At 35.4% G+C, this 19,256-nt stretch overlaps 1 protein-coding gene across 1 annotated transcript in view; it reads left to right on the forward strand.

Annotated features, from left to right (window-relative positions):
• The window catches only part of NEBL (nebulette), a 249,614-nt gene that overhangs the window by 201,079 nt on the left and 29,279 nt on the right, over nucleotides 1-19,256 (forward strand). The window contains exon 5 of the mRNA XM_082303127.1: nucleotides 18,690-18,861. Within this exon, the coding sequence (XP_082159253.1) occupies nucleotides 18,690-18,861 (172 nt within the window). The remainder of the gene's footprint in view (nucleotides 1-18,689; nucleotides 18,862-19,256) is intronic.

Below are 19,256 nucleotides of genomic sequence, written 5' to 3' on the forward strand. Positions count from 1 at the left end.
GAACCAGAATATCAGTTTTCTTTTCAGATAGATAAAGGAGTGGAAGGAAAGATTTCCATTGGTGTCCAGATGGCAGTTTTTCCCTTGGAGTAATTATTTCACATTTAAGGCAGCCTGTTGGGGTTATATGGATGCCTTGAACTGCATGGCGTCACTTATAACTAACTTAATTAAAAAAATTATCTATCGTACATGTTATGGATAAAAATAAAGAAGACCAAAATTCCATAATATACCTGGGATATTACATATGTGCTTTAAGTCCATTTTGTTAGAAGGCACAGGTTTTCTGTATGCCCACTGTTTCTTTAAGATCTGTGAAATATTCTTCAGTTGTATGTGTCACTACAAATGAAATAATTTTTTTCTGTAACTGAGAATCCTTCTACCTTTAGTATTTTTATATTGTTATTTAACATTGGTTTCATGTTAGGTTTTGAGTATTGTTTGGCTCTGTGGATTATGGTTACTATTTGACCAAATTTAGAAGAGCTAGAACTGCTAGAAGAGAAGAGCAGAGCTGCTAGATGTCTTGTCTTTGAATCTGGGAGCCAGCAATACCTTGTTTGTTCTTAGGGTATTAAGCATTGATTTTTTTTTTTTTTTTTTTCAAAACAAATAAAGCATGTTAGAATTAAAACCCGTTGAACTTTGTTCCTTTCCTTATTCTTTATACAGCTTATTCCAGTCTTTGCTAGATCTCATACGGTTAAAGAAAAGAATTTCTTTTAAAATATTTCTTTATTATTCATCCTCTAATAAATTATTCTGGTAAGCTTGAGTGTCAGGTAGGCAAATATCAAGCTTGGTCTATTTTGTGCAGTGGCATTCTGTGGTCTATCTCATATATGCCTCTTGCTAGGGAAAAATGCAAATCATGCTGTCATTTATTTCAGTTAGTCTTTCTGCTTGCTGAATGCTCAAAGAAGCGGGTACTGTATGCATGGTTGTAACGTGCTCTACACGTTCATCTCTGAAATTTTGATGTAGCTCCTCTCCTTAGTGCATTAAGATAGAGAACTAATTCTGACCTCCTCGAGTTTTATGCCTCCTCATTTAGGGAGTAAACCATGCCTATAAGTCAAAGGGGAAGAAGATGAGAAAATGGAAATGGTATTTCCATTAATGCATAACTGCCCGAACTTCCTATGATTTTATATCCATATTCAAGGAACATATTCCAAACCCAAAGATTACCTAGGTCAAATCAATTATTATCTTTCATGATTCAGAAAAATTATGCATTTGTTCATAGTCAAGGATGTAGCTCAGTGTTTTACCATAAAGGTTCATAATAAACTTTGAATAGATACTGCATAAAACAACAAGAAAGATGTGGAATTACTTAAAAATGAATTAGCTGTTCAATTACATTTTTTTTTTGACCCAAATGTCAGCTGTGTTCCAGCTTGTTCTGTTGCCCTCCCACCGTAGAGAATTTTGCAAATACTTCGCATTTTGTAACAATACAAACTTTCTTCTCTGGACCACATTCACAACTCCTTCAGAAGAGATGGCTGAATTAAATAGTTTTGAGTTAAATAGTTCTAAACTAGAAGAAATGGTTTCCTGCTTGGTGTAGGACATGTTTCTGATGATCAAGAGAAACTTCTTTAAAAATATCTGGTTCCCTTTTATTTAAATAAAGAGCTTATAAAGAGATAAAGGTGCTCACTGCTGCGCATGAAATTTAATATGTAATTAGGAGTATTAATTCATGCCTATGTAAATACTTCTGATAAATATTTTGTGCAATGTTCTTCTAATTTCATTGCTTAAAAAAGCCTAACCCTCGTTTGGAGATGGGAAGAGTAATTAAAAATCCTTACAAGACTTAAAGATCTTGAACTTCAATAGGTTTACAACAGCTCTCTACGAGCTGGGAAGAGCAAAAAGAACCGAATGTCTGTGAGCAGGTTCTAGTGTGCTTTGAATTTTATACTGAACATTTGAGTACTCTAGAGACTGCAGTTGCTGAATGTTGATAGGTCATATCAGTTCAGTGTCTAGGAGGCACAGGAGTGATATGGTAGGAATATTGCTTCTACATTTTAATTTATCGAGAGGTTTTTTTAACAGGTCCTTGTATGGTGTTTAGGGAATCCATCCTGATTGGGATGCCATTAATGGAATAGAGGTAAAAACTGCAGCACAGCATATACTGGGCTGCAGAAAGAAAATGCTACTGCAGTTAAAATGTCTGTCCAGAGAGAGTCAAGGCCCCTAAACAGTGTGCTAGTGCTGTATAGGGCACAGCTGGTTTTCCAGAGCACAACAAAATAGATGACGACATTAAAATCTTTTCACTTTTTCAACATTGTTCTGTTTGATTTCACAATTTCCAATTCTATTTTAAGTCTGAAATCTGTACTTGAGCTAATTCATATTTCATAGAAATTTCAAAGAGACTCTTCAGATGTTTAATAAGTGGCATTTCTTTTCAAGATCTTACACAAAGTAAGAAGTGGTGAAATCTCTCTCTCTCTTTTTTTTTTTTTTTTTTTTTCTTCGTAATCCTTAGAAAGAGTATCGAAAAGATCTGGAAGAAGGGATGAAGGGAAAAGGAATGACAGTGTTTGAAGATACACCGGATTTGATTAGAGTGAAAAATGCAGCTCAGATACTAAATGAGGTATGTTATGCTGGTCAAGGTTATTAATATCACAGAAGGTTCACTTTATGTTAAACTCAAAAGATTGCTTTTTTTTTCTTCTTTTTTTTTTTTTACATAATCTACAAGGAAGTATGTAATTATTGAAACTGAGGTTATTTCTGTTTTGCTTGAAAAATATAGTAAAGCTCTGTATAAAAAACAACTTAGGACAAATAATTCAGATTTTTGGGCAATTAGAAAGTCAGTGGAGATTGTTAGTGGGGTCAATAGATCCAGCTTTTAGAGCTGTGCTCTGCTGACCACAGAGGCTTCCTCAGCACATGAGTTCGGGTGGACTTCCAGAGATCCAAGGCTGTCTCTGGGAAGAAACAGCGGGGCTGGAGGGTGTAGGGAGGGAAGAGGGAAGGCAAAGCTTCTGCTGCACGTTATGCATTTGGGGAATAATTTCAGAATTTTACATATATATATATATTATGTTGTTCTATTTTATATTAATTTTGTATTTCTTTATTATATATTATATATATGTTTATTTGCTTGCACACACACACACATATATATCCATAAAAAACAGAGGGAATGCCATGGATAGGGCCAATCTGACCACTGTAAAGAAGTAAGGGAATATATAACTGTGACTCCCAGGATTATCTTTTCCTGGGTGTTTTACCCAACATGAAGCTCAGAGGAAACATCTATCATCCCACCTTTAGCAGACAGGAATCTAACATCATAGGCATGATGTATTCCTACAGGTTAATTTACAATTCTTGCAAAAAAATGTGGTTTGTGAAGTAGAGAGTTGTTTTATCACATTTATTTCCACATCAGAGTGAGACAAATGAAAAACTGAAAATCTTTTTTCTCTACTTCTTGTAAGTTATCAGACCATTGTATCGAATAGAAACATATTTTCCTCCTTTTTTCTAATTAATGTACAACCTAAAAATAATTTACAAACAAGAATACTAAGGAGCATTTCAAAATTATATGTATTTACTTTGAAAAAAAGTTTTCCACAGGCGGGGATGAACTAGAACAGAAAAAAGGATGATTACTACCAAAGTAGCAGAAATAGCAGTGGCTGAGAATATTTTTCTACAAAAAAAAGTACAACTATTGTATACAATATTTCCGTATTACTTTTTAATATAATTTGCTGATGAACAAGGAACATATCCTTGCTTGGATAAGCTGAAGATGAAATATTAATTTTGTTTTCAGGTTATTGGTTATTTATAATTTATGTTGTGAGGAAAAAGCAGCAATCACGGATGAGGACTGCCACTTGCCTAATGGCTATGGTTCAGGAAAGACCTATTAAATGAATAAATTACAACTTCTTGATCTGGAAGTTCACTGGAAGCAATTCTGTATGGTATTAAATTTCTAATATGTAGTCTTGTCATAAATAAAATATTTTCTTAAAAGTGAGATGTGTTTCAATTAGGCTGGCACCAAGTACCAACTTATTACACCATGTTCTGCAGAGCTAAACTTCATCTTTACTTTAGAGGATAATTGTAGCAAGCTGCATGGGCTGATTTCCTCCCACCCTCTGCCACATTAAAAATTCATTCTCAGTGGTTTGTACATTCAGTGAATATCTTCTAAAAGTTTTCCTCCTGTAGTTTGTTATGTGTTTTTCCTGACAACAGCTTACCAAGAGTCTTGAAAATTGTGACTCTTGAGAGTTTTGATTGACTCTAAATCCTCAATTTCAATGTCTTGTGGAAAAAAATCTCTGGATGCTGTGAATATAATGTATAAATTCTATCTTCACAGAGGCAATACAAGAAAGACTTGGAAACTGAAATTAAAGGGAAGGGCATGGAAGTTGGCCCAGATACACCGGAGATAAGACGAGCCAAGAAAGCTTCTGAAATTGCAAGCATGGTCAGTCCCATTCGTGGGACAAGCTTTCCATATGACAGAATGCAACAAATTATTGTGATTGAGAATTCCAGGTGGTGACCAATCTAGGCAGTACTGAAAACACAGATTTCTCCAAATAGCTAATTGAGCTGCAAAGAGTTGGATGTTGCATAATCAGTGTAAGGGGGGAAAGTTAAGCTTCCCAGAACTTAGACCTTCCTATCACCTTTTACAGGTTGTGCTTGTTCTTCATGAGCCATGTCTGGCCAAGGGTGTCTTTGGTCACTGTGGGCCCTGCTGCTTTTAGGTCTAAATAGCTCCTTACTTAGGGCCAAATGATAAACAGAGTTAGAGAGATGCTAAAGCATTATGACATCAGTCTTGCAAAGCACAGCAGAGGGAGAAATTCTCATCTACGTGTCTGACTGTGGCTGCCAAAACTGCCGAGACAGGTAGATGTGAAAGGCTACATCAGATTTGAAGTGAGCAGTCTGTTAAAAGGGTTTTTTAACCCATCAGCAACTACAGCAATCTCATGGATAGATTCTACAAAACTAGTTCTCTTGAATCATTAGTTATTTGGTGGTTTATGAGTGCTGGTCAGTGAAATCGTACAGATTAAATTTGAGAATTTGGCTGTCAGCTGTATTTCCAATGCTATTATTTTCAGAAAGAATACAAGAAAGACTTGGAGAATGAAATTAAAGGAAAGGGAATGGAAGTGGGTACGGATACCCTTGATATACAGAGAGCCAAAAAAGCTTCTGAAATTGTCAGCCAGGTGAGTACAGAATTAATTGCTTTAAGATTACTTTGAAAGTAAAACACAATGAGATGTTAAAAATATAAAATCTTCTTGAACGTTCTTAAGCTAAACAAAGCAAGCAGTGCACAATAAAAATATTAAATTAAAGAAATGGAAGAATTTATTTTTATAGTCTGACCAGTACTATCAGAATAGCTTTGAAGACAGCATGTACAGAGAGTTGCAGTATTAGTTATGGGTTTTTTTTCCCCTTTATTTTTTTCTTCAGAAAGAATATAAAAAGGATCTGGAGACTGAAATTAGAGGAAAAGGGATGCAAGTTGGTCCATATACTCCAGAAATTCAACGGGCCAAGAGGGCGTCAGAAATAGCAAGCCAGGTAGACATAGTCAAAAGTTGAATGTTTTAGTTCTCTGTAACAATGAGTGCTTGACATACACTGCTCAAAATACTACTTCTCTAGCTCTGCAGAGGCTTTCATACCTGTACTAGATTAATTTGCATGCAGTAAAATGTCTTAACTGCCTGATTCTTATTTGTATTTAGGCCTGTTACACCATGTAAATTGAATTTCATTATTTACATCTATTAGGCAGTTCTTTTCGCATTACCTAATTACCTAATGTTACATTACATATATTCTGACAGTGAGGAGAAAATATATATGAGGATATATCAAGTATGAAGATATGTTATATATGAGGATATATTATGTATATGTATATGAGATCTATTTTAGTGTGGGGGACAGACAATGATAACAGTATGGTGGAGAAGAGAAGTTTAAGTAAATACTTGACAGACAGGAGGCTCATTGGCAATAAGCATCTTTTGTGCAGTTTTGTGCAGTTTGGAGCCCAAAAAGCATAGCCATTTAAAAATTATTTTTTCAGAAAATGTACAAAGATGAAGCAGAGAAGATGCTCTGTTACTATTCTTCTGTCCCAGACACTCCTGAGATGGAAAGGATAAGAAGTACTCAGAAAAACATCAGTTCAGTGAGTAACAGTGCTTCTCTCTTTGCTTGTAACTTTTCAGATATTTTTTAGTTTAAATAGGGTCTCTTGTGCCACAGCATAAAATAGGGAACTTATGAGTAAAAGTCCTTTGAACCATTTGCATAATTTTCCTGGCAAAAGCTGTATCACTCATTTCTTTCAGTAAAAAATATCCAGCTTTTCTAGGTGTGGCACCGTTACTTTGAATTTCTAAACCACTTATATCACCTTGCCAAACCACAGTTATTTTTAAATGAAGATTTTTTTCTTTTTCCATCAAGCCCCAGGAAGTACTTTATTTAAAAGGGAAAAAACCAAAAACCTAAGGCTTCTTACTGTACATATAAGATTTTTCATCTGTTTTCTATCATATGTTCTGAGCATCAAGATTGGGGTATAAAATTAGAACAGATCAGATTTCATAAATATATATATAATTATTTTATATTACACTGGGTTTATTTTTAAATTTTCTGCTAGATTTAAGTTTCAGTTTATCCCTAAATATAAATTATGAGCTTAGATTTCTAAAATTGCCCAGTTTGGGATGTATTAAGTTCCACTTCCTTTTTGGGCCCATTAGTGCTGCTGTTTGTAATTCTGCCTTTGCTTGTAATATAACAGAGAAGAGGAGTAAATCTGGCCTCCAGAACAAAAGGCCAGTCAGTGGCTGTTTTGTATGGCAGACTAAGTAATACTAATGAAGCCAATGATTTGAGAGAAAGGAATATAAGATACTTAAATATGTTTAGTATTATCTGACACACATGTTCTTTAACTTAGAGATATCCTCAGCTTCTCCAGCTCTCAGAAGTACGAGCTCAGTTAGTTTCTCCTGGAGGTGTTTGCCTGCAGCTCCCCTGTGCAGCTGAGGCTTCTGCAGGCGAGCAAGAGCCTGTGGGGAGGGCAGAGGAGATACCTCCGAACCTGCTCTAGGCTGTGGTCACTCCTGTAACATCTCCAGCCATTACCTGCCCTTTTTCTTCCTTTGAATGAGGACAGCCAAAAGCTACATCTTTCTAGTAGGAGCTTTTGACAGGCCCACTGGCCCAATTTTGCTTCCTGTCATCTGCTGGCTCCTGGTTTTGAATGGTGCTCTGCAGCATAGTGTGACGGTGATTATCATCATTTCTCATGTCACTGGTGTCCTAACAGCCTAGGCTGAAACTCCCTGGAACAGAGGGATATAAGCTAGCCTCTGGGATCTGCTTTCCACCCTGCTTGATAGCTTTTGATGAAGTCTTCAAGTAGGTCAGTGGCTCTGGCAGTGTGGACTCACTAACAGTTAGGTACCAGGCTTAATTAAGATAGGTATCACTACTTCATTAAGCCATGACAAGCCTCTGATGCATCTGAACCCCTTGCAACCCTGTAGGCCAGTCTGAGCTTTCAGTGCCAAGACTGACAATTATCCTCCTTGTTAGTGTTCTAGATAATAACAAATAAAATGTTTTGTCTTTGAGGTGATTTGTATTTGCTTTCTTTTGTGATTGTCCTGTTTCTGTTTGTGATCTGGATCCTCCAGATATAGGAAAGCAGTTTACAGCTGTGATTGAACTATCATTTTTTCTTCTTTCTCTGTGTTTTAATCTTTCATCCTTCTGTGCAGTTTAGATTACAAAGGTAAGTTCTTACTGAGTCAAGATACAGCTGGAAGCAGTATAAAAAAAAAATGACCACTGATAGTCTTCTGATTTTTGGATTTTGTCTTTTGGATTTTTCTGCCTTAATGGACAAAAAAAATCAACTTGCTCTGCAGATAAGATTGTTCCTGCTTTTAGCTCACTAGCTCACTTGGCAGATGATTTATAATAGGATATTTACTTCACAGTCATTTCTTTCATAGAAAAATCCTGTCTCCAACATATTTTACCAATCCTTCCTTGGTAGAGGAGAAAAGTGTATTGTAGATCGACCCACAATATAAATCTTTCTAACTGACATAGTGCAGAACAGTTTTCAAGTCCTTACTCATAAACTGTCTCTGTTCTCACATGGTAAAACAAAATTCTAGATTGTTAAAGGTTTTCTGAATATTTAAAAAATTAGTTGCCGACATTCACTTTCCTCTAGAATATTTGGCAGTAGTATTCACCCCAGGCTATGGAGGACTTCAAGGAAATAGGAGAAATTAATCAGGAATGATGTTTTTATTGTTTAAGGTTTGTTGATAGGAAAAGTTAAATAAATCTTGGTTTAAGAAAGGCAGAAATACTAAATGGTAAAGATTAATTTTATTAACTCCAAGACCAGACTTGTTTTTTACACTAACTGACTGGAAATACTTACCAAAATGGCAACAGATGTGACACCAAATACTGAAAATCAAGCAAAACTTCTTGAGGAGTTTTTCAGCATGAACTTGTGCTCCATGGTTATTTAAATTATAACCAGGCTTGGAATTTGTGGAGCAGTTATTTACTGTCTCTTTCAGTAACTTCAAATGATTGATTCTACTGATGTGCTTTGTGTTTATCATTTACTGAAACAATTGAAATAGAGAGGAGTATTGTATAAACAGCATGTGTATCTTTTAAGAAGTGATTTTTGTTTTTAGATGCACAGCTTTCTGGCTTGAACCGAGGAGTCAAAAATTGTATGACTTGGATTGTAGCTCTGGTTGTTGTTATTTTTCCATGAATATTTCAAATTTTTAGCTTGTTAACTTAGAAATAATAGTAATGTCTGTTCATTTTTCACAGTATTTTAAGATCTGAAGACTAAAAAAAACCAAATCAAATCCTGCATGTACATGCACCTTCAATTACATTGAAATGAATGAAAAAAAGAAAGCATAAAGTTACATTTATAAAACCTTATAGATTGTTATAGAAATTTTAATATTTTTTCCAAATTTAAATATGTCATTGCAAGTACTTAAAAATACTGAGGTCAGTCTAAAGGATGAGAATATACTATCTGGCTTACAGTTGAAAACAAACAGTGTAATCATAGTTATTGATAATTAGTCTGATTTATGAAAAGTTGAAGTGTTTTCTTTCTTAGCAAGATTTATAGTCAGACCAATTTGGTGTTTGGAAAATTGCCTAGCCCTTTATGAGAAATAGCATTTGCATTGCTAACAGTCTCATAATTATCTTCTCTTTTGGGGAAATGAAGGTGTTTTACAAGGAGGAAGTAGGAGCTGGCACAGCTGTAAAAGACACTCCAGAGATTGAAAGAGTAAAGAAAAATCAACAGAATATTAGCTCGGTGAGTGCTATTAACATAAGTTATTCTTATGTGAATAAATGGTGGACAAAATGGTTTTTTTTCATCTAGTTTACTAAAAACTTCTTCATTTTCATATCACACATCTTATTCAAATAGTTGTCCACTGGATTTTGGATATAGAGCTCTATTCTAGCACAGCTAGAACTCCTGTCTGCTGAAGCACTTCTGTGTCCAAAGGTGGAGTTTCTAATTGAAGCATTATGAAAAATAAGAAAATATTTTAACTAAATACTTGAGGGAATTTTTTGTCTTTCAAGAGTGAGAAATATGAGATGTATTCTCCTGTATGACAGACTGAACAGCAGTTGTATTTGCAGGTTAGAAAAATACCATGTGACGAAAAAGAAAATCTGTAACTTTCTGTTAGAGACTGCATGTATTGCATAGGATTTGATACAGTTTGCATTTCAAGAAGAGAAAAATTATGTCCAGACTTGAACTATGTGACAAGATGGAGAGTTGGTGCCTCTTTACATGTTGGTGACAAGTTGATCTGTGGATCTGATGAGATTGGTTCTGAATTGATGTTGTTTAGCTATGGATGCCCAATTTCTTTGGCACTTTAATAGGCAAATAAAAGTAAAATATCAGCATGACTGTTTTCTTTAAATAGAACATTCTCTTCTGATAAATATGTGGCAAAACTTGGAAAAAAACAGAAAAGTGACTGCCCAGCAAGAAAACCCTTGCAATTGCATTGTTCACTTCTTTGTTATATTTGATGGGGACTCTTCTGGGGCCATTTTTATGTTTGTGACATGACTTCTCTAATGATTAGATTTTTTAAAAAAGTAAAATTTGAAAATAATGTATAGACATGACTCTATGTTGTGTTTAAATATTAGTTAAAATATTAATTAGGGACTCTGGACACCTATTCTCATAGAATTTAATTGTTAAGTGAATAGTGTTAATTATCCCACTAAAGTAAGGTCAGGTAGAGAATTTCCAAAAAATGTAGAAAAGCTCTTATTTTCCTTGGAATGTTTTTCTGCTCTATTCATCACTTTTCATCTTGTCATTTTGAGTCACAGTACAAGCTATCATGTGTCCTAAATCCTTAAAAAATTGGATAGTAAGTAGTTGAAACCTCCTGGTTGGGGGAAGTTGTTGGTTTGCTTGATTTGAGGATGAGGGGTTCTTTTTTGTTTGTTTGTTTGGGTTTTTTGTTGTTGTTTTGCTTTTAAATTTCCAGTTACCATAGAATTTTATTTCAAGAGTAGTCACACAGTCACACAGACACTTATTAGAAGTCTTACTCTAATGTTTTTTCACAATACCTTTCAATGTGAAATGGAAAAACAGTGTGCACTGTTCTTGCTGTTTTAGAAATCCTAAATAGTGGTGAAGAGAGAGAAATGAAAGGTCGATCAGTATGCTAGTAAACACATTTGAACAAAAACATACCAAGGGAAGTACCAAATGCATTAGTGGTGTAGTGGTACAACGTGAGTAGCATGGCCTTTACCTTGCTAGTCTTCGTGTAGAGTTAATCTTTTACAAAAGGTATTTTATTACCTCTACTTGTACTTGAAATTACTTAGGTCTTGTATAATATTTATTAGAGGTGTAGAATGCCAAATTTAAAGGCAATGTATAGTAATGTTTCAAATTTTATGTCAGTGAGAGGGAAATTATATTGTTCAATAAGAGGGAAATTGTATTGTGTAATTTACAGGAGTCCCAAAGGAAGGGTAAATTACACTAATTTTGAATCCATTAGATTTAAATATTTTACACGTATTTTTAAATTTAGCCAAAAGAACTTGGGACAGCTTTAAAACTATTTTCTGAGCTAAATGAAACTGTGGAATGAGAAGCAAATTTGCACCAGGGCACCAAAATAACACTTACTGGACAACCAACCACACAAAAAAGTCCATTGGGTCATGTTCTGAAAGTGATCAGATTCTTCCAGGTTACATATGTAGGAGACAAACATCAGAATGGTGTTTTCGAAGCCTAAAATAAAAGGTAGTGACAGCCAAGGAGGTTGAGCTCATCTCACCTGTTGTGATGATTGGTTTGGAAGAAGCCAAGATCTCACAGAACTTTCAAAGCAAGCAACAAGACCCATGGACTGTAGATGAATCTGAACTGAGAAGCTACAAACAACTAAGGACTTTTAAAAAACTTGTGTATTTTGAGGGGCAGGCAGGGTTGGACACAGCACTGGGAAGAAGCAGGACTCTGGGAGAAGATTCTATTTGTGTTTTTGTTAGTGTGAAATCTGTGAGGAAAGCCCAGTATGTCACTCAATACCACAAAGCTGGGGTCTGATTAAAATTCAAGCAACAGACATTTTAAGGACGAGTAGCACTGCCAATTCTTAAACTTACCTAATAGTCTCTATTAAAAACCCCTTTTTTCCAGTGCTTTAGTATTTTTGCCAGTCCTACACTGTCTGGACTGAAATTTTCCATTCCTGGTCTGTACTTTGGGCTGGTTTGGTTTTATTTATTTATAAATTTCAGTCAAAGCAGCTTCCAAGTATGAGCTTAGAGAAGAACAAGTTGTTTTGTCTGTGCTATGAAGTTGGGCACCCTCCAGCAGTACCATGTCTTGGAGAAGAGAGTTGAAAATGTTAGAAAAAAACCCAGCAAATATCTGACAACACCTGCAAAGGCATCAACAATCCAGACAACTGCATTTTCACCTGTTTGTCTGCATGTGTTTTTGGAGAACTTCAGTGAGACTTTGAAGTCATCCACCTTTTCAGGAACACCTAAAAGGCTTGGTTTCTGAAATGGACTAGTAGACTTGTCCATAGCAAGATAATAGAAGGACCAAGTCATTGTCAAAGTGGTGTGGATCTCCAAGTAGTATATGCAGCATCCCAATTATCATGAAAATAGCCACAATCCCATGTGATGTATATTCCCACTGTAAGAGTTTTAGTACAATAGAATTGTTAATTGCACTCTCTTCTGCATTGCATCAAACAAGTTGCATTAGAGACCCTAGCAGACTGTTTTAGAAATTAAATATAAGTGTTCGTTTTCAGACCAATGGTGTTTGTCGATGTGGTCTAGCTGTGCAGTAGGTGTAAGGGAGAGAGTATAAAGTGATGTGTTTTAGTGCCTGTCTCTCTCTTCTTTAAGTTTCTAATATTTTTGTAATATCTATTGTGCAGATTAAATACAAGGAAGAAATTCAGCGTGCAACAGCTATTTCTGATCCACCCGAACTAAGGAGAGTTAAGGAAAACCAGAAGAATATTAGCAATGTGTGCTCCATTTTCATTGCTTGCACACTTCTCTCCACTGTATTAAATGTGTCTTGGTGAATATGTCTGTGGTGTTTGTGCTAGTTTCTGTTTGTCCACAAAGGCCATTTTAATCAATTAATGGTAAAATGATAATTCCTTAGCATTGCACTTTGATTAATAACAATGAGAGTGAATTATTCCCGTTGAAATAACAGTTGTCTGTGTTTGAAATAGAAGAACTGAAAGAGGGTGAGTAGTAAGTATTGTGTGGAAAATGGGATTGATTATTAAGGAATGGTACTTTCCATCCAAATGCAATGTGCTCTTTAGTGATGTCAAGCACAGTTGTGTATTTCTATTACTTTGAAATCTCTGTCGTAATATCTTCTGACATGTTTGCTAGGTTCAGTACAAAGAACAGCTCTGCAAAGCTACACCTGTGAGTGTCACCCCTGAGATGGAAAGAGTCAAGAGGAATCAAGAGAATGTCAGCATGGGAAGTTGCTATCCTTTAATCCTTTGTATAATTTTTGGGTGCACAAGATGAGTACAAAGTTCTGCTTTCTGAAACTGTGCCTTTTCTTTAGTTGCGGGAAACAAATGTATTTTATTGGAATTCAAGTAAAGGAATGACTCAAAACCCCTCTTTTAGGAAGCAACTGTGAAAAGACATTGCTTAGTTTGGGAAATGGCAGATGAAGCATCACATGTTTTCTGTTAAAGAAATGCCTGCAATGCTTTGAGATGTTATTCTCTTCCTTGGATATTTGCAGGAAATCTTCACCAATTTTTTTTCTTTTTTTTTTAACCAGAATATCTGTTTCCAGTTTTATTTTTCTCTGCTTGTTAAAAAATTAGCTACAGTTGTGCTCAAACTTCTACTCTCTTACCTGTCTTCTTCTGGCTCCTCAGTAACCTTCCCATCAGAATTTAGTATTTAGTGGCTGACATAACCATTGGAAAGTCATATGATTTGCCAGAGCACAGAGAACGCAGCAAGGACTGGAGCACGCTACTGCCTTCCTGCATTGATGATGTTAATGAGTCCTTGAGAGAACAGGCACTCTCCTCACTGAGAGATGCCAGTGTGTCCCTGGGGTGCTTTCTGCTGCATTCACCAAAATTTTGAGTCACAATTTTCTAGAATTCTGTCCCTCTAACTCAACTTCTGGATTATTGTTGATATATCTAGCTTTACTAAAATGTATTCTGTTCAAAAAAACCTGTTTTCCCAAGTGATTCAAGCCTGTATAGTTTTCCTACTCACTTTGTCGTTTACTTTTCACCAGTTTTTGTGTTGTGCAAATTTCACCGGAAAGCTTAAATTCTTTTCAAGTCACTGGAACAGCTCTGAGTGAAGATTCTTTAACTTCAGCCATTTCTAGAAATATTAATTCTTGAATAGTCATTTTACCTTTATAAATGTTAGTTTGCAAGTTTAATCTATTTGAAAGTTTACCATCATTTTTGTAAGACATTAATTTTTCAATTTGGACAGACCAAAATTGTGTTGTGCTGGAAGATAATTGCTTAAGCAATTACTGCCACTGTGGACTGCAGAATTATGAGCATAATATATCTGCACAGTTAACCTTATCACTTAAGCCTGAGAGCTTATTTTTTTATGGAAGAATTTATTTTGCATAAAACTATATGAATTGGCATAAATTTTTTGCCAGAATCTGTTACTAAGTATTTACCATATCTGACTTCCCAGCGTGTGGGGCCAGAGTTAACTTAGGTTGGTTGCTCTGTGAAGGCCACATCCTGTTCTCTATATGCTTTAGATCCTGATCCATTGAGTGTGCATTTGGTTAATGCATTAAGTGTATTTTGTTGCAAAATGATAAAGGTGATATTCCTGCAGTACATTTAGATAAATGCATGGTGAAATTAGGCTGGATTCAATTGGCAGTTGTCTGATGTACTGCACCCTCTGTGTTTAATCACCTTTGAATATGTAATATATAAAATTTAGAACACAGAGGGAGACATTATGGAGTTTCTGTGTCTTGACAAATATATATTTGCAGTGCACCTTGCTGAAATTCAGTTTTTCATGTGCTCTGCTTGCCTTTACTGCATTATTTGTGGCTTAACCCCATTCCAAATATGACATATTTCTCTGTACAGCCAAGGACCAGTCTGGTAAATGTCAAGATATTGTGTGCATATGTGGGTATATATCCACAGAAACGCATTAATAAACACCCTGCACAGAAAAAAATTTCAAGGTTATGTTTCAAAAATCAAGTTTTATAAACATTAATAAACTTCAGATGCATTTTAGCTTCTCAGTTGTTTCCTGGATGACCTTTCAAGTCATGCATTTTTATATAAAACAATGAGATATTGCTATAGTTGAAATAATATGAATATATACTTTATTCTGTTAAATAATAGGTTCACTACAGAGAGCAGCCTGGCAAAGCTACTGCTGTGAGTGTCACTCCTGAGATAGAGAGAGTCAGAAAGAATCAAGATAATATCAGCTCGGCAAGTTGTTTGAATCTTTTTGTCATTCAGATTTTCAGTCATTGTAGAAATATAAACATGGGTATGCTTTTCCTTTTACATTTGATGTGTCAAAGAAATCCAACTTCATCATTGACTGAAGAGATATTGGTTGTATTCTTTGAGGACATGCCCTGCAAATATGTGCAACAAGCATATTCAGGGCTGCCTGATTATTCTTGCAAAAAAAATAAGTGGTTGTGTTGGTGCCAGTATTTTTCAAGGAAAGAGTCAGTAGAGGTCAGTCATTCTTTCAAGAATTTTTGTCCCTTGTTACCAAATTAGAGTTGCTAGATTGCAGGAGTGAATTGCAGTAAAGAATAAAGGAAATGAGAATTTAACCTCAGGGCAAATGTATTTTTTTTTTTTTTTTTTGAGATTCAAAGCATGGAAGTGTCCATTCCACTCTGTGACTTGCCACCTATGTTAGAGCTGAGTAGTTCTTAATAGGTCCCATTGCTAAATACTGAAGAGTAAGATAATATATCTTTTTGGCTTTTACGTTAATAAAATATAATTGCTACTGCAGTGGTGTAAGAAGCAGGGGACAATTCTATTAAGGAGCAAGGAAGAAGGGCAAAAAGCATGGTGAAGTAAAGGATAAGACCAGTTACGTTGCAGTCTGTCCTCAGCACTGAAACATCAGTGGCAAAGTTGCTTCAGATGGTAAATAGAAGAGGTTTCATGCAGAACCACTGTGTCAGTGTGGCAGGAGAGAATTACAAGTAATGAACACTTTAGAACTGAGAGTAGGAGTGAAAAGTAGCTTGGATTTGTCAGGGAATATGTCTAAGGACAAAGGAACAGAAGCTGACATTGTAACTACATATATCTTAACGATGATCTTAAAATGCTCATGAATATTTAACAAAGTCAATTATTTTTGAGGTGCGTAGTTGAAAATAAGAGGAAAACTTCACAACAATTCTAGACTTTAAGTAATTTTTTAATTTGTGAAAATGAAATGTGTTTTGCCAAGCGACTCCTTCACTTTGTTTCTCAAGATTTACAGGGATAAATACTCCTCTGTGTTAATGAGCAAGATGAAAATCAACCTATGTTGGCTGTAATTATTCTGTCCAGAAAATGCCTTATATTCAAAAGCATATGTAGCTGAATCTATTTTCTAAGAGAATTTACTGATTAATTAAGAAGGGTTTGAAGAACATGCAGTACCATATATTTTTGTTTCTCTGTACATTACTTCAAACTTACCTATGAAACACAGACACCAAGACACATATTTTCATGTCTGCTCTCTTAGCCAATATGTAATCTTAAGAAGGGTTAGACAGTTTCAATACATGGTTTCTGTCATCACAAATGCATGTTGAAATAGATTTGCACAACTCATCTGAGAGGTAACACTTGGAGTGTGAATACAGAGGTAAATTTAAAATATTTACTAACACAGTGCACAGGTTATGGTGCGATGTAGGAGCTAAGAGAGGCCATTGGTAGAAGAATTCAACAAGACAGAAGAAACTGTAAGAGTACTCATTCCAGAACCAATAAGTAGGACTTTCACTATTTTAGAGTTTTGAGTGAGGTTTTTTTCCTTCTTATTTTTAACAGATAATTAACCTTACATCTTTACTAGTCTGTAAAATGTCACAAAATAAGCTAATCAGAAGAAATGTGATGGGAGAGATTCTGTACTTACTGATGCACAAAACCCAGAGCCCAAATGTTCATTTTGGAAACAGAATATTCAGATTCTTCCCAGACATGTTGCTTTGTGCTACTAGTAAAGACTAGCTATTGAACAGGAGTAAGAAGGCTTCCAAAGGATAAGAATTGAATTCCTTGAGGTTCTCAGGTAATCCCAACCTGGAAGCAGAGTGAGAACAGACTCTGTGTCTGTCTGGGTAATAAGATGGTAGCTTATCATCAGCCATACAAATTGGTTTTAAGGATATTCTAAGTCACTGAGGTGTTTTCTTATTATTTATCTTATTTATCAGTTGATAAATGAATTATTTCATTTATGTAATTTAAACAGTCACAAATTTCAGCTTTTAATTAAATACTTTCTTTTGAGTACGTGATTGATGGAATAAATGTGGCTTTTGGCCCTACCAATATAGTAGCTCATCTGTGTCCTCACTGTGAAATAATTTACTAGCACATGAGTGTAAAGAAAGAAGAGAACTGCTTGGCATTGTGCTTTGGAATGGGTACTGTTGCATGCTGTGATTCTCACCATCCTTTCTCCTGTAAACAAACAATTCACCTGTGCTGTTGTTGCTGTTTTGCAGGTCAAGTACAGCAGTGATCAGAGGCAGATGAAAGGTAGACGTAGTGTGCTTCTAGACACACCTGAGCTAAGGCATGTCAAAGAAACACAAAACAACATCTCAATGGTAGGGTACTTTCTTCCTATAACTAGAGCATACTAAGGAACGGCACTTGACTTCCACTGGACTTTGCCTTCCATTAATATAGGTAACTAATGAAACTCTCTCCTCAGGTATGGAAGGAATATTTTCTTCTTACGCCTGTAGAGGGAGTGTTTGCTAACTGCATAGGAGTGTAATGAACATTTTCAAAATACTAATAAACAGTTTTCTAACAGTTACGTGTCTGTTCTTTTGGTTTTGTTTTTTCTTTAAAAATGTACACAGATCATTTGAGCATCACAATTTCACTGGATTAGGTGACACACTTCACCTGTGCCTGTGCATGTTCCTGGTTTCTGTGTGACTTTGGTTCTTGGAATGAGTTGTTTTGTGTGCATTGGCTTGTGTGAGAATGTTTGTCAATTTAATTCATTGATGATTAAGTTATTTATGATGTAAATATGCATAATCAGCAGTACTACCTTTATAACTCTTACTAATGCTGGGGTTTTGTTCCAACACTCGGTGCTGTAACACTTTCTATTCTAATGTCCTTTTTTCTAATATATTTTTTTAAAGCAGACAGTTTAGAATAACTGTTGTTCTTTCTAAAAACCTATTTTAAAAGCCAGCTGTCATATGATAAAATGAAAGAGCAAAAGATACATTTTGTATGATACTGTGCATGTAGTCAAAATTATCAGTGAATGAAAATGCTTTAGTTCTTTAGAACTACTGCTGCTGGAACACTTTTACAGACAGGTGTAGTTGTCTGCATCACTAGACAGCTATCCTGTCCTAGAGAAGAAGGGAATGGACTGGATGGCCTCCTGAGGTCAGCGTTGTTTTGTGTACTGTGTGGTAGTAAGATGATACTTTGCTGCTTAAGCTAGTGCCTAATTCAGTGTGAATGGAAAAGAAATGCAAAATTGATAATAAAATATCAGAAAATCAAGTTAAGGTAATAGAAAAGACTTGGCTGACCATGCAGCCTATCTCATGTGTAAAGCAATTTTGTTATGGTGCCAAGTCAAAGAATATAAGTGCCTCAGAAACCAAACATGTATGCATTCTTGCTTAGAATAACTATTTGCTGTCAATTGCAACCTGGGGAAAAATGTAACTCTTCTTGTTTTCCTAGGTAAAATATCATGAAGATTTTGAGAAGACAAAGGGCAGAGGCTTCACCCCAGTGGTAGATGATCCTATAACAGAGCGTGTACGAAAAAACACCCAAATTGTGAGTGATGCAGCATATAAAGGTGTGCATCCACATATCGTTGAAATGGATAGAAGACCTGGAATAATTGTTGGTAAGCTGTTAAATATTGTTGTTATTGAAAGCACTGTGGTGAAGATAAAAGCCCCTGTTTGTGTTCTCCAGATTTCATTTTCTCTTTTTTCTCAGCATGAAACTTATGGTTGAACTAGTGGTTCCATGTCAGCTTCTGGTGAAGTAATAATGGGAGATTATAATTTGCTCTGTAATTAAAAAGAAAAAAAAAGAAAAGGATAGTTTTTGCTATTAGTTTAAATTTGAGTCTTGGCTCTATAGGGAAGGTCAAAATATCTGCAATAATCTTAATTTTGCACAGAAGAAAGATGATTCAACCTGGGATTCTGGAATATTTCAGTGTTCAAATGTTGCAGGTCAGTTTGAGATTTCCCCTTCTGTCAGTCAGTAATTTCTCCAGATGTGCACGTATCT

Source organism: Coloeus monedula, assembly GCF_965178545.1.
Source record: "Coloeus monedula genome assembly, chromosome: 1".
Classification (NCBI taxonomy): Eukaryota; Metazoa; Chordata; class Aves; order Passeriformes; family Corvidae; genus Coloeus; species Coloeus monedula.